The sequence below is a fragment of the Lepidochelys olivacea genome (genome assembly GCF_965140295.1).
Source record: "Lepidochelys olivacea isolate rLepOli2 genome assembly, chromosome: 1".
In the NCBI taxonomy this organism is placed as follows: Eukaryota; Metazoa; Chordata; order Testudines; family Cheloniidae; genus Lepidochelys; species Lepidochelys olivacea.
This window is the reverse complement of record NC_140411.1, coordinates 237,950,716-237,978,708: the sequence shown is the minus strand read 5'-3', so window position 1 is coordinate 237,978,708 and position 27,993 is coordinate 237,950,716. Positions and strand designations below refer to the sequence as shown.

General features: G+C 42.4%; 1 protein-coding gene across 1 annotated transcript in view; it reads right to left on the bottom strand.

The window, feature by feature from the left end:
- PLCZ1 (phospholipase C zeta 1) overlaps positions 1 to 27,993 on the bottom strand; it is a 119,664-nt gene that overhangs the window by 81,313 nt on the left and 10,358 nt on the right. Inside the window, exon 4 of the mRNA XM_084617412.1 lies at positions 1,211 to 1,412. Within this exon, the coding sequence (XP_084473538.1) occupies positions 1,211 to 1,412 (202 nt within the window). The remainder of the gene's footprint in view (positions 1 to 1,210; positions 1,413 to 27,993) is intronic.

Below are 27,993 nucleotides of genomic sequence, written 5' to 3'. Positions count from 1 at the left end.
AATGCTGTCATGTGATATTTCTAATGATTTGAAGTTATGTAGCTTAAATAGTTTTTTAACATTTAACTTTTAGATCCAGAATCACAGGTATGTTCTGATTGCTTACCCCATTCTGGAGCTGTGCAAAGCAGCCCAAGAAAATTGGTCAGCTAAGTTATGTTTACAGCAGCTTTGTTTCACCAGAGCAGTGCAAAGAAACTGGAGTGTTGGACTCCTGTCTTCCAAATTCCTGTCTCCCTACATTCTGCTTTACAACCCCCAATTTCCCCCTTCCTTCTCTTCTCCTCATTCCAGTTTTCTCTTCTTTCTGAACCCACCGCATTCCCCTGCACAATTACAAAACAAATTCCAGCTTCTTCCTTCCTCCACACTCCCTGTGCTCATTCACCCCATATTTTCCTTCCTCCTGCATCTCCCACATTCCCCAGCATACCCTCTCAACCTAAATCTCTCCACTCCTCTCCTCTCCTCTCCTCTCCATTCCCCCGCATGTGCATATATTTTCCCTACTTTACTGTGCCCACTACATTCCCTTTCATAAGCACACATGCATGCATGCATACTCACATACACCCACACTGGGCATGCTGGAGTCCCCAGCCAATGTACCTGGCTTCTGCACTCCCATCCAGACTCCAGCTTGGGAGATGGTGAGGAGGCATGGTCAGAGCATCCTGTCAATCTCTAGCTGGTGAATGGCTCATTTGGGTACCATAACCAGCTGGTGTAGATTAGAACTGTTCTTCCTGTGTACACCAAGACGTAGACCAGCATAGAGATGGTCCACTCACCACCTCAGCTGCATCCAGAATTTGATCGCATATTTGTTTGAATTAATGGAAGATTAATTATATATTTTCACTGATGTGGAGATTAAACACTGCAATGTAGTAACATACAGAACAATGTCCTGCAGATGTCTTTATTTGCTGCAAGGGACAGTAGTATATGTGAAGCCAATGAAAAACTTTGGTTTGGATAGTTTTTAGAGTGTAGACAGAGGGGGTGGCAAATATACCAAAATGTGTACACACCAAATAAAATTTCACTCGGTCAAATTCAAATCATATTATTCTAGTTTTCATCATTGTTTTAAATAGAATCTTTTATTCCTTATTACTAAACACACATTTGTGAAAGACTCAATAAATTGTAGTTTAGCCACTTTGTAAAGTAATTTGATTACAATTCAAAAAAAGCATTTCAATACCTTGAATAACCCCAAAGGTGACTTGGCCCTATTAGTTGGTCAGATATGAGGTAGGTGTTATGCGAAGACGAAATAAAATAATCACGTAATGGGTAGCTCATATTTTGGTAAACAATTGTGTGGTCTCTTTTAAATATCAAACAGTCTTTTGAGTTCATGTATCTTAAAAATCCTTCAAATGACATCTGTTTTTTTCTCTGCACTAAAAGTAAAAATAAAGAGAGCAAAAAAATTACATTTGCAGTCGTCAATTTAAATAACATTTCTACCTATCTATTTTTCATGGTATTAATTTTTTTTTAAAATGGTTTGCTCTGAAGAAGTTAACCGTCATACCCCACAACTATTTGTTTCAGTTTTTAAATTAATCAGATATAATATAAAGACGGTCAACAAATGCTTGCAGTCCTGGAGTCAATGAAGCTCTAAATGATGAGAGAATGATTTGAATGAGATCTGATGTTATAATTCTTCTATGAACATCAAGAACCAAAGCTATGTAATATTCTCACTTTTCACATTTTTAAAAAACTGTACTTCAGTAGAAAGAAAAATTTTACTGTTAATTTATTTTTGGTGGGTAATATGTTCACCAATCCATAACAAGAGATTAATGTCCTTGTCTGTGAAGAGCTCAGGAACAGTTCTGCAAAGTGTCAGTTAGAGATGAAAGATAGTACTGCATCCTAGAATTCCCACTAGAAGACTGCTCTTCCTAAACTGTGAAAAGAGAAATTAGTAAACTATGATGAAACATTACAATACAGGGAAATGGATTAATATTCTCTTCATCAAACAATCTCAAATCATAACAATGTTAAAGATGACCTCTAAATCATGTTTACAAAATTCCCTCAATTGTTGCAAAATGCGCTAACTGCTCCCCAATACCTAGTTTAACAAGGGCATTCAACACATTATTTAAAACTGATTTCATGACAGGCAGTCTCATTAGAATGTCAACTTGTGCTCCAATGTAACACCTCAGCATATTTTATGCTGGTGGCAAGTGATATCACTGCAAACCCAGAAGACCACTAGAACAGTGTTTCTCAACGACCAGCCTGTGGACTGGTGCCAGTCCCTGAGATCTCCCTAACACAGTTTAGGAAGGCAGAAAGTCAGTCTGTGATATCAAAAAGGTAGAGAAAAACTGTCACTAGACTATTAAATGAAGTCTATTTTCAACTAGTCTGTGATTTTGCAAACTTCTGATTGTAACCTACCTGTGTTTTCATAGGACAAACTTGACTAACAACGTAATAGGATGATGAAAATATTTTAAAGTGGTGAACCGATATACACCCAACTGCAAAAAAAGCATTTACCTGATCTCTTCAGGTTAGTTCGAGGACCAGGAATAAAGAATCACCAGTATATTACTTCTTAGGGAAGCAATTCTCACACTGTAATATGAATGTTGATTAAAAGTATTCTATCAGAATAAGAATTCACTGTAATTACACGGATTAAAGCTACAAAAATGGAACACAGAGTATTTTTCAGTTGTAGGGCTTGTCTAGACTGGAAAGATGAGTAGTGTTTTAAAACGTTTTTACACTTTGTAAATACTACTCAGTACTTTACATAGATTAAGAGACACGTACATAGGTGCTGGAACTAGAGGTGTGGGCGGTGCTACCCCATCCCCTGGCTTGAAGTGGTTTCTATTATATACAGGGTCTAAAGTTTGGTTCAATGGCTCTCAGCACCCCCACTATAAAACCTGTTGCAGCGCCCCTACAGCATAAAATGTGTAAAATGATATTGCTCAGGCCTAGGATCTGTCAGATGTTCCGGGGTTACACAGGCCACTGAATGAGGTGTATTAGCTCTTTGAGTATGAGAACCTTTGAGGAAGGGCTTCAAGTAGTAGAAGTTGATGATCTGAGTAGGGCTGGACAATGTAGAACCTAAGGAAAAAATTTTATTTTAAACTAAAAAGGCACTGAACTGCTTCTCTCTAGAACAGTTATTGCAGATGATTTTACACGATTTTTACAGTTCAGGGAATTTTGTAAAAATAATTAGTTCCCTTTTAAGCAAAAAATAAATTAGAAGGCAAATCACAAAAATCCATCAATCTGTAATGACAGCTAATTTCTAGAAATTAATTAAGAGAAAGACAAATCCAAAGTATTTGAAATAATTGTATATATTATACCAGTAGAAAGATACCACAGAACAGATTTTTTTCTCTAAGTGCTGTGTCTGATGAAACTTGATGGACAGACTAAGAGTGCTCTGTCAAAGTGTTCTGCTTAAGTACTATCATATGCCAATTTTGTTTGAGGAGCTAATTATGCCCTGCCAAGTGCTGGGCATCCTTAACTTTCATTAAAATCAGTGGCAATTGTAGACACTCAGCACATCAGTCAATTGGACTTTATATTGCCCAAGACATTATTAAGAGGTAGTTTGTGAAGTAAGTATTTATTTTGCCAGGTGGAGATTTAGCTAAAGCCTTTCACATCTCTAATATAAAAGTTGTAATATTGTGAAGTCTCTTCTGATAAGTTTTTGTCATGCTTTCTCTTTAATATTTTTATGTTATGGGAAACATCCCAATTTCACTGGGGTCTCCTATAAGGGATATCAAATTTATTTGTAACCATTATTATGGCAGAACCATGATACAGTTACTATCTCTCAGCACTGACATCTTGGTCCTATTCAATGTGTATGCCTTATATCTTCCAGGAGCATCCTACTAGTGCTAGCCCTCCTGAATAGAGAGAAGTGAGACACATACAGACACAAACTGGTTACTGGTATGCTTGAACCAGCTCCTACACATGGGCAGGGAGACATTACAACCCCCTGAACTGGCTCCAATATCCCTTGGAAACCAACTCCGACACATTAAAACATTAATTAAAATAAGTAAAATGGTAAAATGCAAAAATAATTAATGCAATATGCTGCATGTGTTATTTTAACATTCGGATCCCTAATGTAGAATTTTAAAAATAAGGGACACCATGACACACTGTCCCCATACAGGAAGGAGGGAAGGGGCTGGCTGGAACCCAGGAGACAGTTCTACTCTAAGATCGGATGTAATATGGCACTAACATTTTCCCTGTTGGCTACTCTAGTTCCTTCATACCCCTTCCCACGGTGGTTGCCAATGTAGTTCCAATGTTTTAAAAGGGTAAAAGGGAAGATCTAGAGAACTGTAGACCAGTTAGCTTAATGTGGATCCCAGGTAATATAGTGGAATGGTTTATTTGGGACTCTATCAATAAATAATTAGAGGCTAAAATATAATTAATGCTAGTCAGCATGGTTTCATGGAGGGTAGCTTTTGTCAAGCAAACTTGTTGTCTTTTTTTGACAGGATTAAAAGCTTGGTTGATAAAAGTAGCTGTGTTGTTATAGTGTACTTGGATTTCTCCATGGCATTTGACCTAGTACCACATGACATTTTTATTAAAAAACTTGCATTGTATGGAATTAACAGACACACACACATTGACTGGATTACGAACTGGTTTAAATACAGATCTTGATATGTAGTTGTTAACGGGGTGATATACATTTCTAGTAGTGTCCCCAGGGATCAGCTCTTGATCCACTGCTATTTAATATTTGTATTAACAATCCAGACAATGTTATGAAACCTTTGGTTAAGTCTGGAGATGACACAAAGACTGGTGGGGCAGTAAATAATGAGGATGACAGGTTATTGTTACAGATTGATCTAATCACCTCATTAAATGTCCAATAAAAGTTGTTGTAATGCAGACAAATGCAAGATAATACATCTGGGAATAAATAATGTAGGTTAACCCTACAGGATGGGAGGCTGTGTCTTGGAAAGCAGTGACTCAGAAAAAGGGCTTGTCATAAATATAAAGGGAAGGGTAAACCCCTTTGAAATCCTTCCTGGCCAGGGGAAAGCTCCTCTCACCTGTAAAGGGTTAAGAAGCTAAAGGTAACCTCGCTGGCACCTGACCAAAATGACCAATGAGGAGACAAGATACTTTCAAAAGCTGGGAGGAGGGAGAGAAACAAAGGGTCTGTGTGTCTGTCTATATTCTGTCTTTGTCGGGGATAGACCAGGAATGGAGTCTTAGAACTTTTAGTAAGTAATCTAGCTAGGTATGTGTTAGATTATGATTTCTTTAAATGGCTGAGAAAAGAATTGTGCTGAATAGAATAACTATTTCTGTCTGTGTATCTTTTTTGTAACTTAAGGTTTTGCCTAGAGGGGTTCTCTATGTTTTTGAATCTAATTACCCTGTAAGATATCTACCATCCTGATTTTACAGGGGGGATTTCTTTATTTCTGTTTACTTCTATTTTTTATTAAAGGTCTTCTTGTAAGAAAACTGAATGCTTTTTCATTGTTCTCAGATCCAAGGGTTTGGGTCTGTGGTCACCTATGCAAATTGGTGAGGCTTTTTATCCAACATTTCCCAGGAAAGGGGGGGTGCAAGTGTTGGGAGGATTGTTCATTGTTCTTAAGATCCAAGGGTCTGGGTCTGGGTCTGTAGTCACCTAGGCAAATTGGTGAGGCTTTTTACCAAATCTTGTCCAGGAAGTGGGGTGCAAGGTTTTGGGAAGTATTTGGGGGGGAAAGACGCATCCAAACAGCTCTTCCCCAGTAACCAGTATTAGTCTGGTGGTGGTAGCGGCCAGTCCAAGGACAACGGGTGGAATATTTTGTACCTTGGGGAAGTTTTGACCTAAGCTGGTAAAGATAAGCTTAGGAGGTTTTTCATGCAGGTCCCCACATCTATATCCTAGAGTTCAGAGTGGGGGAGGAACCTTGACATAAATAATGAGGATGACAGGTTATTGTTACAGATTGATCTAATCACCTCGTTAAATGGTCACAATCCAATAAAATTTGTTGTAATGCAGACAAATGCAAGATAATACATCTGGGAATAAATAATGTAGGTTAACCCTACAGGATGGGAGGCTGTGTCTTGGAAAGCAGTGACTCAGAAAAAGGGCTCATAATGATAATTGCTTCTACATGAGCTCTCAGTGCAATGCTGTCGCAGTAAGAGCAAATGCAATCTTTAGACGTTCAAAAAGAGGAATGTCAAGTAGATGTAAGGAAGTGATCTTGCCTATGAACACAGCATTGGTAAGACCAGTACAAGAACAGTGTGTCCAGTTCTGGTGTCCACACTTCAGGGAGGATATGAAAATACTGGAGAGAGTTCAAAGGATGGCCAATGTCTGGAAAACAAGCCTTATGATGTGAGGCTTAAGTAGTTCAATTTATTCAAAAAAGGAGGTTGAGAGGTGACTTGATCATTGTGCATAGGTGCATACAAGTGGACAAGATATCTGATAGTAAGGGGTCTTTTCAATCTTGCCAACAAAGACATTCCAATGGGATGGAAGTTGAAGTTGAAAAAATTCAACCTTGAAAAATTATGAGGATGATTAAACATTGGAACAGTTTAAAGGGAAGGTGGTAGACTCATCATCACATGGGGTCTCTAAAACAAGATTGGATACTTTTCTAATTATAAATTATAATTTTCTGAAAGATATGCTTTAATCCATTCTGTGGGAGAGGTTCTATGGCCTGTGTATGCAAGGAGTCAGTTGGATGCTCAAGGTAGTCCCATCTGGCCCCGGGGTCTGTGAATCTATGGTTCCCCCTTTTAATTCCCTTCTTCCATGGGCTTTGGGAAGAATGGGATTGCCTATGTTGCCCTCCACCTGCTCATAAAACTTGTAGTTCTGCATTATTAGAGTGACTATAATCTAATCTCATTCTTCATGGCTTAAAATGGATGTCTGTAGGGGTCAGGATGATTTTTTATTCTTGATGCACATTTGTAATCTGGCAGGTGGGAGAGGGTCACCTTCCTCTGAAGCATCAGAAATCAGACACAGCTAGAGATGGGATACTGGTTGGGGTGGACTGAGGTTCAGAGGTGGTACAGAGAATCCTGTTTTAGATACCTGGCTGATGTGTTCTGCTTAGGGCTGTTGATTAATCACAGTTAACTCATGAGATTAACTCCAAAAAATTTATTGCAATTAAAAAATTAATCATGATTAATCACAGTTTTAATTACACTGTTAAACAATAGAATACCAACTGAAATGTATTACATATTTTGTTTTTCTACATTTTCAAATACATTGACTTCAGCTGCAACACGGAGTACAAACTGTATTGTGCTCACCTTATACTATAATTTTTATTAAAAATATTAGCACTGTAAAAATGATAAACAGCACAGTAACTCCTCACTTAACATCGTAGTTATGTTCCTGAAAAATGTGACTTTAAGTGAAACAATGTTAAGCGAATCCAATTTCCCCATAAGAATTAATGTAAATAGTGGGGGTTAGGTTCCAGGGAAATTTTAAACAATTTTAAATAAGCAATGAAATACAGGTATAAGTTTTAAACAATTTTAAACAAATAATTTAATACTACAATCATCATTGCTGAGTATGACGCAATGGGAATATCATTGCTGAGTATGAATGAAGGGCCAAAATCCATGTGCTGCTGATATAGGTTATGTCAGCTCTTTTTACAGGCCCAAAGTCCAGAGTTTGGTCAGGATGCTGAGAGGACCAGCAGTGAACAATATTAGCTAAAAGAAGCAGAATAAACAAGAGACAACCTTGCTTTTTACTAAGATAAGCATGGTAAGCAAAATTCCAGTTGGGGAGCAGTAATTGGCACTCTTATCTGAAGCTGCAAACAGACCAAAGGAATGAAAGAGGCCTTATGTCTGCGTCTGTGTATACTCCTCTGCAAGATGAGGTAGCCATGCTCTCCCCACACACCAACTTTGAGTTTATGGAAGAGGTTTCCTTTCCCAGATACCAGTGCCTGCCTTTAGAAACACAAATGGGCAACTTAAAAGACAATTTTTATTGCCATATACTTTTCAATGTCTTTTGTTTTAATCCCCAGGTATGTACCTGTTGGAGAATCAGAGGAGCTACTTCATTCCTGTGGACCCCAAATCAGAATTCAACATATATATTTTATACTTATACACTTTATACATTGTTTAAAGAAAAACACCTGTGTACTAATTGTATGTTACTTGTTAACCTGAAACCATGGGTGGAGACATTATGTAATCTTTGACTATTGGCTACTGTGCTTATCTTGTCTTGCTGCTCAACCTATCCAGGGGCTTGGGACCACCTACCCCGTCATTTCCCTCTGCCCATGGAAAATCCATATAATCCACTGTAATCAATTGTTTGGCAGTGTCTTTGAGCCTAATAAGCAAGTCAGTGCTGTATGTAATAAACCCACATGCTTGATTCTACGCGGTGTCCATTTTGTTCCTTCAATGAAGCAATGGGAGGTGCCCCCGCCTTACCCCACACAAGCACAGCCCACTGGCACTGCAGACAATGAGGCAGGCAAGGAGGCTGAAAGTGCCGTAGGCTAGGAGAAGCACGTTGCGCAGCAGCAGTGGCAGCTCCCCCTACTGTGCAAGCACCAGGGGCGGGGAGGGCTCAACCCTCGGCCCGCCCACTCCACCCCGTCCCCCAAGCTCCCACCCTTAATCCGCCTCTTCTCCCCACCACCACCACCTTCTCCCCCTTTACTCTGTATGCCATGTCCTTGCAGGCTCCCCCTCCCTCCCCTGCCTCCTGAACGTCGCAAACCAGCTGATTGCCATGGGCAGGATGCAGGGAAAGCAGGGGGAAGGCACTGCTCTGCGGGGTCCGCCAGCAGGTGGGAGGTGCTGGGGCAGGGTAGGGGAGCTGATGGGGTGCTACCAGCTGTGGACAAAGCAGGCAGCCAAACAATGTTATAGCAGAGCACTGCACAACTTTAAACTAGCATGTTCTGTAATGGAGCAGGGACGTAAGATCGAAACTACGTTAAGCAAGAGGACGTTAAGTGTGGAGTTACTGTATTTTTCAATTCACCTTATACAAGTACTGTAGTGCAATCTCTTCATCATGAAAGTGCACTTTACAAATGTAGATTTTTTTTTACATAACTGAACTCAAAAACAAAACAATGTAAAACGTTAGCACCTACAAGTCCACTCAGTCCTACTTCTTGTTCAGCCACTCACTAAGACAAACAAGATAATACTGCCTGCTTCCTAATTACAATGTCACATGAAAGTGAGAACAGGTGTTCGCATGGCACTTTTGCAGCCAGCATTGCAAGGTATTTATGTGCCAGATATGCTAAACATTCATATGCCCCTTCATGTTTCAGCTACCATTCAAGAGGACATGCTTCCATGCTGATGATGCTTGTTAAAAAAATAATGCATTAATTAAATTTGTGACTGAACTCCTTGGGGGAGAATTGTATGTCTCCTGTTCTGTTTTACCCACATTTTGCCATATATTTCATGTTACAGCAGTCTCGGATGATGACCCAGCACATGTTGTTCATTTTAAGAATACTTTCACTGGAGTTTTGACAAAACGCAAAGACGGTACCAATGTGAGATTTCTAAAGATAGCTACAACACTAAACCCGGGGTTTAAAAATCTGAACTGGCTTCCAAAATCTGAGAAGGTTGAGGTGTGGAGCATGCTTTTAGAAGTCTTAATAGAGCAAAACTCTGATGCGGAAACTACAGAACCAGAACCACCAAAAAGGAAAATCAGCCTCCGGCTGGTGTCATCTGACTCACATGATGAAAGTAAACATGTGTTGGTCTGCACTTCTTTGGATCATTATTGAGCAGAGCCCGTCTTCAGCATGGACGCATTTTTGGTAGCAGTGCCTGGTTGGGACGTGCATGAGCAGTAGCCGTCTCACAGTGCCGTTGGTGATTCAACCAGCGCTCGCATGTCCCAACCTGCTCAGTTCCTTCTCTACCATAGAGTCCTTACTGCGAACTCTGAAGTAGAGGGGAGGAGGGTGGGTAGTGGAGCACCCAGAGGGACACACATCTTGAAGAACCTCAGTTATTGCACAAAGTGAGTAACCTTCTCTTCTTCTTCCAGTGCTCCACTGTGGGTGCTCCACTTCAGGTGAATATAAAGCAGTGCCCTCATGAAGATGGAAAGAACTGGAGTTCATTGCTGAGGCTAGTACAATGACACCTACTCATGTGTCCAAAATGGAATTGAGAGTTATTGCATAACGGTTCGTGAATGTGTGTTCAGAATCCCAGGTGGCTGCCCTGCCGATGTCTAGAATGAGAACATTGTGAAGAAATGCTATGGAGGTAGCTAAAGCTCTTGTCAAGTCGGCTCTGATGCCCGGAGGGGCTTCAGTGTTATGTAGAGAATAGGATGTATGTATATAGCTGGATATCCATTTGAATAAACTTTGAGTCAATATGGCAGAGCCTTTTCATCTTTCTGTTGTTGACACAAAGAGTCTTTTCCATTTTTGGAGGTAGACAGTGTGTGTCCTCTGTTTCCTGCTGTTAATACTTGTTTTACCTGTTGTGAGCAGGTTAATTTGTCAGGGCGGAGCCATGAAGGAGCCATGCCTTCAGGTGAAGTCTCTCTGGGTACAGATGGAGGACTTCGCTGTCGTCCTGAGAGAGAAGATTCCGTAGGCAAGGGAGAGTGAACAGTTTACAGATCGCCAGGCGTGACAGGTAAGGGAACCAAGTCTGTCTGGGCCATGTCAGTACTATCAGTATTATTTTGGCATTGCCTGTTCATATTTTGTGTATCACTCCGGAGATCAGAGTTATCAATGGGAATGCATATAGGAGAGGAGCATTCAATTTGATGAGGAAAGCGTCCCCCAGGAATCGTGCTCCGAGTCGTGCTCATGAGCAAAACTTTGGGCATTTCTTGTCTACTGATGTGGCTAACAGATCTATGTGTGGTGATCCCCACATGTGAAATATGTGTTGTTCAGTTCCCATTTGTGCTCTCAGGAAAACGGTCCGCTTAAAGTGTCTGCCATCATGTTCCGTCAGCCTGAGAGGTAAGCTGCTGTAACAGAGATGTTGTGTTTTATGCACCAGTTCCATAACTTTAAGGCCTCCGTACATAAAGAGTGGGAACGTGCACCACCCTGGTGGTTTATATAGAACATACACACAATGTTGTCCATCAGGATCCTTATCATTTTGCCTCGTATAATGGGGAGCAAATGTAGGCATGCATTGCGAACCATGCATAATTCGAGCAGGTTGAAGTGTGAGGGTGTTTCCATGGGGGAACACTTGCCTTGGGTTCTTTGTTGGTTTAGGTGAACTCCCAACCGATCAGTGAGGCATCTATTGTATTTGTATTGAGAATCCTGCTGAAATGGGATGCCTGAGCACACGTTTATTGGGTTTGTCCACCATCGCGGTGAATGTAGGATGTCTGGGGTCAGTTTGAGTCTTTTTTCTAGGCTGTGATTTCGTGGAATATATACCAAATTCAGCCAGCCTTGAAAGCAGAGCTGGTGTAATTTGCGAAAGTGTTGGCCACCATATGTCCCAGGAGCTGTAGGCAGGTGCATGCATACCCCCACGGGCTGTCTGAGATCACCAATATGAGGGAGGTCAGTACTGTGAATCGGGGCATCAGTAGCGATGCTTTGGCCTCTACTGAGTCCAGGTGCACTCCTAGAAGTCCAGTTATTGTACTGGAGTTAGGGTAGATTTCTTTTCATTGATTTGTAGCCCATGGGAGTGCATTGAATGATGATTTGTCAAGTGATGTGTAGTGCTTCCGTCCTGGTAGGACCTTTTAGTAGGCAATTGTCTAAGTTTGGGAATATCAGTATTCCCTGTCTGTGTAGATGAGCAGCTACCACCGCTAGGGTTTTGGTAAAGACCCGTGGAGCTGCCAACAGTCTGAATGGCAATACTCTGTATTGGAAGTGATCTTGTCCCACTGTGAATCATATGAATGATCTGTGCAGGATGGATGGTAATGTGAAAGTAAGTATCTTGTAGGTCAAGGGCTGAGAACCAGTCCCGCTCTTCCAGAGCTGGGATGATCGAGTTCAGTATGACCATTTTGAATCTGTGGTTGTGGACAAATTTGTTGAGTTTTCTGAAATCTAGCATCGGTCTCTAACCTCTGTTTTTCTTTTGAGTCAGGAAATAATGGGAGTAAAACCCTTTGCCTCTGTGTTGTGTTGGAACTTGTTCCACACCCCTAATTGTAGCAGGTGATCTACTTCTTGTCTCAATAGGTGCTTGTGAGAAGAGTCCCTGAAGAGGAACAGGGTAGGTGAGATGGAGGTAAAGGGGATGGTATAACCCGTTCGAATGATCTCCAAAACCCAGTGGTCCGTCGTGATGGTGGCCCACATATGGTCAAATGGTCGGAGTCAATGACCAAAAACTTGGATTATTGGTTCTATTGGCACTGGTAGTTGGGGAGCTTGGTCAGACCCTCGACCAATGCTTCAAAATTGTGTCTTGTTTGAAGGTGCTTGGGACGTTGCAGTCTGGGGTTGGGTAGGGCGATGTCTCTGTGGTCTGTGCCTTTGGTTATCAAAAGACCTCTGTTGTTGCTGTCCAATTGTGTCTCTATTGCACTGGTAAGGATGGATCTCCTACATCTGTTAGGGTTGTATAGATGCCCAGGGTTTGGAGCGTCGTTTGAGAGTCCTTCATTGACTGTAGGACTTCATCTGTTTTTGCAGAGAATAGTTTTTCCCTATCAAAGGGGAGGTCCTCGAATTTAGTCTGGAGGTCCTTTGGAATTCCAGAGGATTGTAGCCAGGAAGGCCTCCTCATGACTACTGCCATAGCTGCTGTGTGAGTGGCTATGTCCACAACATCAAGGGATGCTCGTAAAGCTTTCCTCGCCACGAGCTGACCTTCAGTTATGGTGGATTGAAATTGCTCCCTTTCATCTTCTGAGATGACTGCTAGGAATTTGCTGAGTTTTAGTTTTTGGCAATTATCACGGTCATATTTCACTAGTACTGCTGTGTAGTTGGACATGCAAAATTGAAGGGTCACCGATGAGTAGATTTTTCAGCCAAACAAATCCAATAACTTTGAGTCCTTGTCCTGTGGGATGAATTTATAATGGGGTTGTTTCCCCTGTCAGTTCACCACCTCCACCACCAAGGAGTTTGGCTCAGGGTATGAAAATAGGAAGTCCATACCCTTGTTGGGCACATAATACTTCCTGTCTGCCCTTTTGAATGTAGGAGGTATGGTTGCTGCTGTTTGCCATACTAATTCTACTGGTTCTATTGGGGTGCTATTAATTATAGTGCAATATTAGTCAAGGGTGCTGGGTGTAGTATTTTGAGGAGCTAATGTTGGTTTTCAGTCACCTCTTCCAGCTGGATGTTCTGGCTTTATGCCACCCGTTTGAATAACTCCTGAAATTGTTTTGAGTCACCTGCAATGGTGGGTGGGAGTGGCATGACCACCTCATCCAGAGATAAAGAAGAATTGTGAGTTAGTGATTGTTCTTGGTTGTTGGAATCATCCATTTCCTCTACAGAGTCTTCCTGTGTCTCCAAGGGCTCATTTGCAGTAGCTGTAGCAGGGCATATCTGTCACCTCTGTGGGGCCTTTGGGGTCTGAGCTTGGTAAACTGCCCCCGGGTCCCACTGTGCCCATTGTATTGGGAATGGCAAGGGGGGCACATCCACAGGTTAGTCAGCCATGGGGGCATGTCACTGTATAGGCATTCCCTGGCACTTGTGTGCAATGGTGGTGGTTCAGTGCCCAATGGAGAGGAGTATTCGGAGTAGAAGATTGTCTCATCCATATCAGCTTTCTCGTCACTTAAGAATCTGGAGGCATTTGGTGATTCCGGTTGCACCGGTGCCATCGGCACTGGAGAACCATCGATGCCAAGTATCAGTGATCCTGAAGTAGAGCACCTACAGAGACAGCACTCAAAGAAGAACTGATTTATCTGGAGATGAGGAGATTGTTGGGAGGAGGAGAGACCTCTTCATCAGTTCCAGCTTCCTGCTCCTCAGAGGTTTCTTCCTGAAGTTCAGGTCTCCTAGAGACGGAAAGTGATGAAGGCTGTCTATCTCTGTGACACATGGTGCTCAAAGCCTTGGAGAACTGCTGGTAATATGCCGCCCAAGAGCTCCAGTATGGCCGAGGAGGTGCTGCATAAGGCATAGGAGGGGGCACCCATGGATACTCATACCAGCGAGATAGTGGCTAAGACAGTGCATCACAAGTCGTAATAGCTCCTTCAGAAACTTCTGGAAAGGGGCCTCTACACCCATGAGGCAGAGAGCCCTGTACCAATATTTGGGAGACCGAGGCAAATTATTATATTTATTATAATATAATAATAATTTTTTATTTATTTATTTATTATAATCTTCTTCCTCCAATTCATTGTGAAAAGGTAGAGCCCAAGGAGAAACTGGAAGTGAAGCAGTCAGTATTGGGCAAATTTCAGAAGATCCCAATGGCCTTGGTACCAAAAACATGTTGGAACCATGCAGCAGTGAGTCGGGTGTCTCAGATACAGCCACATCTTGGGGAAACTGAAACTCATGCAGTATGGATTAAAAACTCATAAAGTCCATGGCCTACACCAAAGTGATAGTGGCTGAGTGAGCGGATGGCCACCCCAAGGAAAGTGCAGTCAGAGTGCGAGTGGGCTTCTTCAGCACTGAGTGAGCACAGGAAGAGCTCTTCTTGCTGCCTTGGTCCATGGCCTGAGACTTTTGGTTTTTCGGTGCCCTTGGTACCTGAGGAACCAACAGCTTCATGAGTACCAGATTGAAGAGAAGATGCTACTGAAGTCATTAGAGTAATTGGAGACTGCAATTTTTTGGAGGTAGATTCCCTTCCTGGAGAACTCAAGGGACAATCTTTGGAAGTTTTATGACAGGAATCTTGAGTCTTCCTCTTAGATGCCCTTGAGGAGTGTGGCTCGGAGACAGTAGAAGCAGCAGACTTACTCAGAGACAAGGGGGTCGCTAGGTGAGAAGCAGGCACAGAAATTACACTTCTGGGAAATATGAGATTCCCTAAGGCACCCCATGCACTGGGAGTGTCCACTGCTCACCAGGACTGCCACTTGGCATGACAGATAACATTTTGAGAGCAGGAGAACTGGGTATAACCTCCCAGGGAACTAGGACTATTTTATCTAATCTATCTATCTATCTGTGATGGGATCCATACCCCCACACAGGATCTGATAGGGTTAATGTAGGTCCGAGGCGTCAGTTAGGTTATCTGGCTGTACAGGTCCCACTGAGGAATCACTTCATTCACCAGTGGAAAGAGATGAATGACCCATTTCAGAAACCTGACTACTATGGCATTCAAAAAAACAGATGTCCCTTGCACTGGAACATGAACCACTTAAATTACTGCCAAGTGGACCCTCGGTGAACTGAGAGACAGACCAGATGACTGAAGGTATAACAGATACTCCAGGATGTCCTGAATGCAGGATTGTATCAGTTGAATCCCCCAGGCTAGGGACTAAATTGAAAAATATTTCCACTTACCCAAATAGGTAGCCCTAAATAGAAGGCTTTATACTGTTAAGTAGAACCTGTGAAACAGCTTCAGAAAAGTGCTCCTCTTCCTTATCTAACCATATAGAATCCATGCTGTGAGGTGCAAACTGCTCAGTGCTGGATGAGAAATCTGACCGCAGAACTGAGATGTTTCAGAGTAACAGCCGTGTTAGTCTGTATTCGCAAAAAGAAAAGGAGTACTTGTGGCACCTTAGAGACTAACCAATTTATTTGAGCATAAGCTTTCTTGAGCTACAGCTCACATCATCGGATGCATACTGTGGGAAGTGTAGAAGATCTTTTATACACACAAAGCATGAAAAAATACCTCCTCCCACCCCACTCTCCTGCTGGCAATAGCTTATCTAAAGTGATCACTCTCCTTACAATGCATATGATAATCAAGGTGGGCCATTTCCAGCACAAATCCAGGGTTTAACAAGAACGTCTGGGGGGCGAGGTTAGGAAAAAACAAGGGGAAATAGGTTACCTTGCATAATGACTTAGCCACTCCCAGTCTCTTTTCAAGCCTAAGTTGATTGTATCCAATTTGCAAATGAATTCCAATTCAACAGTTTCTTGCTGCAGTCTGGATTTGAAGTTTTTTTGTTGAAGAATTGTAACTTTCATGTCTGTAATCGTGTGACCAGAGAGATTGAAGTGTTCTCCGACTGGTTTATGAATGTTATAATTCTTGACATCTGATTTGTGTCCATTTATTCTTTTACGTAGAGACTGTCCAGTTTGACCAATGTACATGGCAGACGGGCATTGCTGGCACATGATGGCATATATCACATTGGTGGATGTGCAGGTGAACGAGCCTCTGATAGTGTGGCTGATGTTATTAGGCCCTGTGATGGTGTCCCCTGAATAGATATGTGGGCACAGTTGGCAACGGGCTTTGTTGCAAGGATAGGTTCCTGGGTTAGTGGTTCTGTTGTGTGGTATGTGGTTGCTGGTGAGTATTTGCTTCAGGTTGGGGGCCTGTCTGTAGGCAAGGACTGGCCTGTCTCCCAGGATTTGTGAGAGTGTTGGGTCATCCTTCAGGATAGGTTGTATAGATCCTTAATAATGCGTTGAAGGGGTTTTAGTTGGGGGCTGAAGGTGACGGCTAGTGGCGTTCTGTTATTTTCTTTGTTAGGCCTGTCCTGTAGTAGGTGACTTCTGGGAACTCTTCTGGCTCTATCAATCTGTTTCTTCACTTCCACAGGTGGGTTTTGTAGTTGTAAGAATGCTTGATAGAGATCTTGTAGGTGTTTGTTTCCGTCTGAGGGGTTGAAGCAAATGCGGTTGTATCGCAGAGCTTGGCTGTAAACGATGGATCGTGTGGTGTGGTCAGGGTGAAAGCTGGAGGCATGTAGGTAGGAATAGCGGTCAGTAGGTTTCCGGTATAGGGTGGTGTTTATGTGACCATCTTTTATTAGTACTGTAGTGTCCAGGAAGTCGATCTCTTGTGTGGACTGGACCAGGCTGAGGTTGATGTGGGATGGAAATTGTTGAAATCATGGTGGAATTCCTCAAGGGCTTCTTTTCCATGGGTCCAGATGATGAAGATGTCATCAATACAGCGCAAGTAGAGTAGGGGCGTTAGGGGACGAGAGCTGAGGAAGCGTTGTTCTAAGTCAGCCATAAAAATGTTGGCAAACTGTGGGGCCATGAGGGTACCCATAGCAGTGCCGCTGATCTGAAGGTATACATTGTCCCCAAATGTAAAATAGTTATGGGTAAGGACAAAGTCACAAAGTTCAGCCACCAGGTTAGCTGTGACATTATCAGGGATAGTGTTCCTGACGGCTTGTAGTCCATCTTTGTGTGGAATGTTGGTGTAGAGGGCTTCTACATCCATAGTGGCCAGGATGGTGTTATCAGGAAGATCACCGATGGATTGTAGTTTCCTCAGGAAGTCAGTGGTGTCTCGAAGGTAGCTGGGAGTGCTGGTAGCGTAGGGCCTAAGGAGGGAGTCTACATAGCCAGACAATCCTGCTCTCAGGGTGCCAGTGCCTGAGATGATGGGGCATCCAGGATTTCCAGGTTTATGGATCTTGGGTAGTAGATAGAATATCCCAGGTCGGGGTTCCAGGGGTTTGTCTGTGCAGATTTGATCTTGTGCTTTTTCAGGGAGTTTCTTGAGCAAATGCTGTAGTTTCTTTTGGTAACTCTCAGTGGGATCAGAGGGTAATGGCTTGTAGAAAGTGGTGCTGGAAAGCTGCCGAGCAGCCTCTTGTTCATATTCATTCCTATTCATGATGACAACAGCGCCTCCTTTGTCAGCCTTTTTGATTATGATGTCAGAGTTTTTTCTGAGGCTGTGGATGGCATTGTGTTCCGCATGGCTGAGGTTATGGGGCAAGTGATGCTGCTTTTCCACAATTTCAGCCCTTGCACGTTGGTGGAAGCACTCTATGTAGAAGTCCAGTCTGCTGTTTCAACCTTCAGGAGGAGTCCACCTAGAATCCTTGTTTTTGTAGTGTTGGTAGGGAGGTCTCTGTGGATTAGTATGTTGTTCAGAGGTATGTTGGAAATATTCCTTGAGTCGGAGACATCGAAAATAGGATTCTAGGTCACCACAGAACTGTATCGTGTTTGTGGTGGTGGAGGGGCAGAAGGAGAGGCCCCGAGATAGGACAGCTGCTTCTTCTGGGCTGAGAGTATAGTTGGATAGGTTAACAATATTGCTGGGTGGTTGAAGGAACCATTGCTGTGGCCCCTTGTGGCATGTAGTAGTTTAGAAAGTTTAGTGTCCTTTTTCTTTTGTAGAGAAGCAAAGTGTGTGTTGTAAATGGCAGTATATAGGGACAGCATATAGGGACAACAAGAAATAGGAATATATGCAAACAGACTGAGGAGGTCAGAAAACCAACGTTGTCTCAGTCAAGCTGGTGTGATGATAATAAGTCTGGCATGATCAAACCTCAGCTTGAGGATGACCTGAAAAATTAGTGGGATCGGGGAGAAGGCATACAATAGTTCCAATCCCCATTTCAGAGGAAAGGCTTTGGATAAGGAACTTGGTCTGAGATCTGCTCAAAAGTAAAATTGATGGCACTTCTTATTGTCCTTTGTTGCAAACATTTTCAATAGCAGGAATGCCCCATTCTCTGAATATGGACTTCTGCACACTGATCTTCAAAAAGCACTTGTGATCCTGGGAGAAATTCCTGCCGAGATAATCAGCCAAATGATTCTGGGTCCCTGGTAAATGAGCAGCTGTGGGAATGATGTTCTCTTGGATTCATAATACCAGAACTTTATTTCCTCTTGACAAAGCTGATTAGAGTGGACTCCTGCTTGTTTGTTCATATAGTACATTGCAGTGGTCTTGTCAGCGAGTATGTGAACCCCTGCACCCTTGATCTGCACTCTTACGTGCATTGCATATGGCCCGAAGCTCCAGAACATTGATATGAAGAAATGCTTCCTGATCCATCCACAAATTTTGTACCTTCAGTTCCCCCAGATGTGCTCCCCCAATTGTGGAGGAATCCATAACGATGGTCTTGTCTGGTGTGAAACAAGCAAAGATAAGACCCTGGCATACATTGCTCTGAACTGTCCACCACTGAAGGGAGTCCAGAATCACTGGAGCCTTTCAAATGCCTGACAATTGGGGCAGTAGACCAACTTAAACCAGTCTTGAAGAAGAAGGAGGTGCAATCTTCAATTCTGGACCACATAAGTGTGTGGCCATATGACCTAACAACTTCAGGCATGCTCAGATTGTAGCAGATGAGTGAAAGTGGAGAGATAGACACAGGTGACAAATTGCCTGAAATCACATGTTCAGTAGGAATGCCCTCAAGCCCTAGAATGTAGTAGGCTCCAATGAACTAATGTTTTTTAGTTAGTATTAATGTCAACTTCCCCTTGTTGAAGATCAGATCCAGGTGATCAAAAAGGCATAGTGTGAACTGAACATGCAAGAGGACTGGTTCTCTTGAATTACCTCTCACTGATCAATCATCCATGTATAAGACATGAACTCCTCTTTTCCTGAGAATTCAGTCACTACCACCAAGCATTTGGTAAAAACACAAGGCGCCAAGGACAGGCCACAGAGAAGCACAGTGCTAATGATGACCTGCCACAACAAATCTCAGAAACTTCCTGTGACTCGGGAAAATTGCCATGTGGAAGTAAGAATCCTGAAGATACAGGGCAGCAAACCCAGTCATTGTGATTTAATGCGGGAAGAATTGTTACTTGAGCAACCATACAGAATCTCATGAATTTTATGTATTTGTTGAGACCCCAGAGTTTCAGAATAGGTCTCATCCCTCCTTTGGATTTCGGGCCAGGAAATACTGGCAATAGAATCCTTTTCCCAGATGCTGCTGGAATACCTCCTCCATAGCTCCCAAAGCACACAAAGTCTGGACTTGCTGAAGGAGCAGTGGCTCACAAGAAGGATCCCTGTAGAGGGACAGGGTAGGGGGTTGTGCATTGATTTAGATGGAATATAGAGGCCCAAAAACATTAACATAACCCAGTCACTGTCCAACATTCAACAGTGTTAAACAGGGTCTGAGGTTTAGTGTACAGAAACGTAGGCCTACCATGGCAAACACATCATTAAACATTCTTTTAGCCTTTTATTAAAGATAAAGAAAAGAAAGAAAAACAGCATTTGAAAGAAAGAAAGAAAAACTGTATAAGCATTTGAAATGTAAAGTATTAAATAAGGCTTTCATTTTAATAACATCGCTTTCCCTTTAGCTGGGGAGATTTTTTACATTCTCTTAGATAGTACCAGAGATGGTGATAACTGTCCTTTTGGGGAAATTAGACTGTGACGGGTTCCCCCCTGGGTGCCACCTGGAAATGGGGTACCACAGAGGCCCCTGACCCCCCCAGCCTGGGCTCCCTCTGACACTGTACTGCCGTGACAAGTTGCAAAGCCCTCCAGCCTACACTTTCACCAGCATTTATACAGGTAGGGACACACCCAGCTGCACTTACACGCAGGCTCTCTAACCACCAGCCTCCCAGTCTGGGACCCCACAGCAGTATCATCCTGCCATTGTCAACTCTGGCCAGTATATGGCTTTAATACATGATCTGCCTCTCCCACAATGTGAAGAGGACAATGTACACTTGTGGTAACCAAGCAGAGATTTTCCCCAAGCACTCCAGTCAAAGCTCATTGGTTTAGATTAAAACATAAAATAAGTTTATTAACTTCAAAAGGATAGATTTTAAGTGATTATAAATGATAGCGAACAGATCAAAGCAGATTACCTAGTAAATAAACAAAACCACAAACTGAATTTAACATACTAGATAGGTAGTATATGAATTAGAAAATTCTCACCATGAGTGATAAACAGGCTGGCAGATTCTTAAGACACAAGCTGCCTTGGCTTTGCAGCTTGGGTTTCCCAGGTTTTCATATACAGGCTAGAAATCCCTTTACCTGGGACCATCACTTCCTCCCCAGCTCAGGCTTTGTTCCTCAGGGATTTCCAGGTATGTCATTGTAGGAAGAATGAGGTACCATCATGATGTCATTTTCCCCCTTTTATATCATCTTCCCACTTGCTGGAAAGCTCTTTTGCTGTGATGTCGGTCAAACAGTTCCCATTGTGTAGTGCTATCTTCTCTGAAAGGTTTCTGTTGTACACAATTCCTGGGGTAATCCTTGTGCTTGCATGCATTTCCTCAATAAACCATTAACATTGTCTGGCTTTTTTACTGTTGTACCTGAAAGGCTGCTTGTGGGTGTTTTCAACCTCACAACATGTTTCAATAACACATACATAGCCAAACTTCATAACTTTACATACGACGATAACACATACAATCCAAAGAGATTTTAATGTCTAGCAGATCAAGACTTTTAGAATGATACCTTAGAAGGCATACTTTGTACAAAACATACCCTAATTACATGACAGTGATGAATATTGGGGTGCCAGGGTGTCACACTAAGTTAATTGAGATGGGCTAGAGCTGTTGTTGTTGCTGTTACAGTCCGATCCTATTTCAACTCAGGTGGTGTTTCAGATTCAGCTGGAACTGGCAGAGGTGGTAATGTTATCCAGGCTCCTCTTTCTAGCCTGGTTTCATCAGGACATCTCTCAGGATTAGCATGATGAAGCTCTGGGGTCCCAGGAAATGGTGGGGTTGTTATGAGAGAACTGGATTTAACATAACTGGCAACCATCTTGTGCACTTAACCCCATAAGATGTAAGCAAAGACCCCATATAGGAATAATTTGGCCTTGCTTAGGCAGACAAAACAACAGCAGCATGTTATTAACAAGGACAGATTCATGAGAAGGAGGGGAGGGGCAATTTGAATAGGTGACCTTGGGTCTGAGTGCCTATATTTGTTAAGTTTCTTGCTGGAAGAGACTTTGCTGACAAGCTAAGAAACTGACCCCTAACTCCCCAGTGGCTAAGAGCAACGCTGACCACCAGAACCCTGCTGCTGAATCACTCAATACCACCTCAGACTTTGGGTAACTATATCTATCTGGGGTGCTTCTAGACTATTGATAGGTTTTGATGTGTGCTTTAGACTCAATAAAAACAAGACTTTTGGGGTGAAAGCACTCTTGTGTGTACCAAACATTTATCAGACGGAGATGCTGTGTCCCACACTGATTTATTTCCTGACACCGCTTGGAAAACAGAGACTAGTTACCAGAGCTTTGGTTTCAGATAACTCTGGGTAACAGAGTTATGTGCTCGTGGAATTGGTGGAGAGGAAGGGGACGATTGGTACACACACAGTTAGCTACAACAGGGACTAGAGGACAGTGGGACAGGGTAGCAATCTGTAATTCCCATGTCGTAGTCTGCGAGTCAATTTATGGATACATTCTGTTACTGGGACTCAGGCTGGTAGCTTGGTCAAGTAACAAAACGTGTCAGAAGAAAAGGTTATATCTGGAAAGATGGAAATGGTTTTGGGTAACAGCTTAATGGATTTTGTTCAGGAATATGGTAATGGTCTTTGGAAACCTGAAGCCTTCACCAGCCCCTGGGCTTTCCTGCAGCTCGGTAAGCAGATGGTAGTAATGGTAATACATTTTAAAAAATCAGTTAAAGGCAAGAGTGGAGGAATTAGAGAAATATAAGTTGAGAAAGAAAAGGAAGCAGCTCCCCTGACGTCTGAGTCAGACATCTTCTGGGCTATAACTCTGACTCAAGCAGCACAGATAGTGGCAATGCAGAAGCAAGTGTGTGACAGTGACAGAGTGAGTGAGAAGCTGGAGCAGGAAGTCTTCAAGTTGAAAATGCAGGCAGAAGAAAGTAAGACAGTGTCGGAGGGGCCCAGTGATTTTCAATTTTAGATGTGGCCAATGCTTTCTTTGCTATCTCTTTACATGGGGATAGTTATGATAAGTTTGTTTTTATTTTTAAGGGAATTACCCCAGCCAGTCCTCGTAAATCAGAGCTGATAAATTTGCTGAGCCCTAAGTGGATGCTCAAAGCCCAAGAGCCCCCAGCTTGGTGAGAAATGACTTGGACTAAGTAACTGCAGTTAAAATTTAGTTTAGATGTGTAATAGTGCCTCTCGCTATATAGCGAGGGGAAAGTTTTGTTCTGTATTTTAGATTATTAACAGCGTGGATGTTGGAAGATACTGGAGACGATGCACTCCTGTGTGCAGCTTTTGCTGGTATCTGGATAGCAAGCCTACTCCTCTGGTGATGTGCATTGAGAACCTGTTGTGTTCAAGGCATGGCGAAACTTCCTGTGGATGACAGTAGAGTGTAAAGCAAGGGGCTCCACAACAGACATCATTGTGGGACTTCAAAAAATCTCTGTGAAAACTGAGTGTGTCATATAGTGGGCCAACGAGAATGTGGAAAGGAAATACCAGTTTGAATGCCTGCCACACAACAATATTGCCTCCAGCCAGCGACTTCCACCCCCAGCACAAAACCAAAATATTAACATGAAAGTCATTATTTGGAAGAATCCCACCTAGACCGAGAAAGATCTGCACAGTAATGGAACCCAGGGATTATAGAGTATAAGTAATAAAAGATGCCCAGGAATGAAAAATAGTAGAACTGAGAGCCTGCTTAGAGGAACCTGGAATTAGAAAGGAATGCAATAAAAATGCCTTGCAGCCATAGGATGTGTGTTTAGAAATAATAGATGGAAAATGCCATTATGCTATTAACCCATTTGCAAGTGGGTAATAATTGTGTATGTTTTAGAAGCTGGTGCCCTATGCTCAGTGGCCAGTAGGTATTAGGCCAGGGCCCCATCCCTACTGAGGGAATGGTGCCAATCTCAGTAGTGATCGTGATCTTAGGATCTTCTGAGAAAAGCGTTTTGAAGGCGAGGGAAAAGAGGAAGATGTCCTCGCACTCAATCTCAATGAGCCCTAGAAGTCGTCTGGTGGTAGCAGAAGAGCCACCCTGACAAGGCAATCAAACAACCAGCCTCATCTGAAAAACAATACGGAGATGGCAAATGTACCAAGGACGAATGAGCAGTTGGTGCTTCGGTACCAAAAGAGACATCGCAGTTCCACTTGGTACCGGAGTCAACAATGATCCCGGAGCGAAGGTCAGTACTGATTCCGAAGATGAGGGCTGAAGCAAAGACAACATCAGTGCCAAAGACAGCACCTGATGGTACCAAAGATGGGCCCCTTGGTACCAAAAAGGATGTTGACCACCACTCTGACTCTTAGGCAGAGAGGAATACGGTGACAATGAACAAGACAACTCTGCAAGTAGTCCAGATAGTGCTGAGGGCACTGCAGAAGAAGAAGAAACTGAATGCTCCTGAATTATTGGGGAATCAGAAACAGAGGGGCAGAGCAGGTCTGATGCCACATGGCATGCCAGTGGCATAAAGACAGTCAGTACCAATGCTGATGTTGTCAGTACCACAGACGACAGTACAGTGTCCAACTGATCTTGGCGCAGTAGCAGGAAGTGGTTAAATGGCCCATCATACATACCGGAGAAATCATGGTGTCAGTCAGCACTGCTCTTAGGAGACAAAGAGGAATCTCTCTGAGTCCTGGAATGGTCTTGGTCCATTTTGTGGTATCTCTTCCTTGGAGGGCCAGAGGAAGGAGAATGATCGCTCTACCTCACTGGGGAAGCACCAGACCTCATGCTGGGAGCAACATCCTGCATTGGCTCTGAAGGACACTGCAGGGCTCGAGGATCTGTAGAGGTCTCTGGTGCCAATGTGGGCCTCCTGACCTGCTCTTGAAGATGCTGTTTCACATGCAAGTCCCTCACTACCTGCAGTCTCTTTCTAAACTTGCAGATGAAGCAAGTTTCTTTAATGTGCCTTCTCCCAGGCACAACAAACAGCACACGTGGGGATCGCTATTGGGAATAGACACCCCACATGATGGACAATTTTTAAACCCTGGTGAAAACATCACCCAGGGTGACTATCTATCCATCCTCACTAACTACTATAAACTACAGCTAAGGGAGTACTAAACTATACTAATTATATACAACAAAGTCCCCCAAGAAACTAAGATAAACAAGTGTGAGATAAACTACAGCACCGAATGCTCCGACTCCAGCTGCAGGCAGTGAGAAGAAACTGAGGGGCGGGGGCCAGAGGGGATGAATGCCACTCCTACAGGTACTGCTAGGCAAAACTCTCCAGCTTTGGTACGCTCGGCACATGTACACTTGAGTGGAACACTCATTTCCAACTACTTGAAGAACATTATGGTTTTGTTTGTTTTTTTAGAAACCACAAAACATTATAAATATAAGATCTTTTCTGGTTCTGAGTCATATGTGTCTCTTCCACCCTAAGAGGCAAGCATTTACTGCTTCCTTGAAATTGTTTTCATCTGAATAAGATACCAGACACTGGATATGAATGGAAGGGAAGACTTTGTTTCCAGGAATAATCTGATTTCTATTATGTTCCTGAGCCCTCCTGTCATGTACAGATTTTTTCCACTCTTATGTTAGAAGAAAGTAATGTTAATACGTTTTAGACTATCTCTGATGGTATGGCAGATATTGCTTTAGTATCCTTGTAGTAGTAGAGCTTTTGTTATATCTGAATTTTCATCCTGTGAAAACCAGTATCTCTCTTCTGAAATTCTGTCTAGGAATAAGGGGAAAAGAAATCACTTCCAAATCTATGCTGTTTTAAATTCCTCTGGAGTTTTGAGGATGGAAAAGTATGCTTTTCTCCCTTAGCTGCTTCACCAAGTCTTATTCAAAAGTCTCCCAAATAACACTTTGCCTATAAATGTTGCAGAAGACAGGAACTGTGATGGTTAGCTAGATGTCCTCTACTATCTCAGCAATATTTTTCTCCCTGTTGACTGTATTGAAGGTCACAGTCCTTTAAAGAAAATCTGGGCATATCAATAGATGCAACTGGCAGAAAGGAAAATGTGTAATTTGTATTTTGTTCACTATTAATTGTAATGATTTATCCTTTGCAGTGGGAATGCTCTGATATCATTGCTCTATAAATGAACATGTTTAGAAGGTTGTCACCAAGGCCTCAGAGTTCCTCCTTGAGGAAAGCCTCAATCTTTTTCTCCCCTCGGATCCTTGTAAAAATAGCTAGCATGGCCACCAATCTATTTGCATTACAGATAGATATTTAGGGATGTGTGTGTGTGTGGGGGGGTACTTTCTCTTGAAATTTTGTAAATTTTCATACATTATTCCTAGGTCTGCCCTTACTGGAATGTTTCTATTCAACAATATCATCTTGTTTCTTCCAAGAAGGCAATAAGATGTCCAAATCACTTCTGTCAAAAAAAAAATTATTATTTTTCTTTTCCTCCCTCCTAATCAATGTAAAAAGCAAGAATGTTAACTGTTCTCTCTATCATAGATTGACATGTCTAAGGGGAATATTTTGTCCTGACTTTCCAGATTTTATTATGTGTTTCCCTCATTTGACAGTTTGGAAGACTCTGATGATAACATTATATCTATGCCTTTTTGGTTTTGTTTCCTTGTGCTTCTTTGCTGTGATTTGTTTTTTTTTTTTGAGGGGAGGTGGCTTGGTTAGTTGGTTGAGTTGAGCGTTATTTTTGTTTATTTAGTTCTTGAGAGCATTTTTGTTTCCTTGAAACTAAGACAGTTTTCAAAAGGAAGGAGTTTGGAAAATGATCCTAGGGGGCTCTTTTATCATGGAGAATCATTTAGCCTGTGGTGTATGTTTATTCCCCTTGCTTGAGACAGAAAAAGTGGAATAGTTGCCTTCTGTGCACAGGGCAGAGAGTAGTCATCTCATAATCTCCAGAGAAAAAGCTGGCACTATAATCCTTACACCTGCGTACATGAACTGACTTTTTTCTCTTCCTTACAGCGGGTTGGTAGATCAGCACTGTTAACATCACGTTCTGAGTTAGGGAAGTGTTTGTTTTGTTTTTTGCATTCCAGATATGTTTCTCTGACTGAAAAAAGTGCACAGCACTGTGGTATCTCTCAGAACTTTTTCTATCAAATTGCATTAAAAGTATTGTTAACCAACATTAGCTAGACTGACATATTTTTCTGGCTCTCTGTAGCCAGCAACTTCAGAAGTTCATCACTTAAAATTGGGAGTGTGCCAAAACTGCCATTCATCTGGATGGAGTAGCTTTCGTTAGGAATTCTAGGTGGACTACAAATACTTCAAAGAATCCTTTCAATCTCTTTAAAGAGAAGGATGTTACCCTCTCCACTATGCTAATCCATAAGAAGCAGATTTTAAATAATTACTGAAAGTAAAAACTAATATTCGAAAGATTAAAATACTAAAATAGAACTCTAGAGAATTAAATTTGTTGGCACAATGACAAATTACAACTTGTATTCTAAAAGCAAAGTATAATACTTGTTTCCACCACTCCAGTAAGAAAATAGTTTTTACTTTCTTTGTTGTTGTTTTGCTGTAATAAAAGCATTACCAACAAGTAATAATTCCTAACTTCTAAGGGTTCTATTTTGCAATCGATACACATATAACTCCTACTAATGCCTTTTGGAAAAAGAACAGACTTCCTAAGGATAAACTAATGGTGAACTTCCACCTGCAGATAAACACTGTGGATAGCTGCAATTCTGCATAACTTGTTAGATGCTAAAATATATAGGTGCTAGGTTTCTGCTATCACCTACAAAATATGAATTTGCAAGGTCTTCAAGGCAGGGATTGTATTTTCCAAAGTTTTTGTGTAATTCTTAACACAGTAGGCTCCCAAACTTGGACTTTTGCAAGCTACCACATGACAAATAGTAACAATAAGCCACTGTACTTCACTACAAGGCCCGCAAGCTAGTGATGGCTCCAATGGACCCTAAATGCAGCTCTCGGTTGATCACACTCTCCAGCAGCGCAGTGGGGCTGCAGCTAAGGCAGGCTCCCTGCCTGACCCGGCCCCACGCTGCTCCCGGAAGTGGCCAGCATGCCCCCAAGACCCAAGGGGATAAGGGCCGGGAACAGGGAACTGTGGCCAATGGGA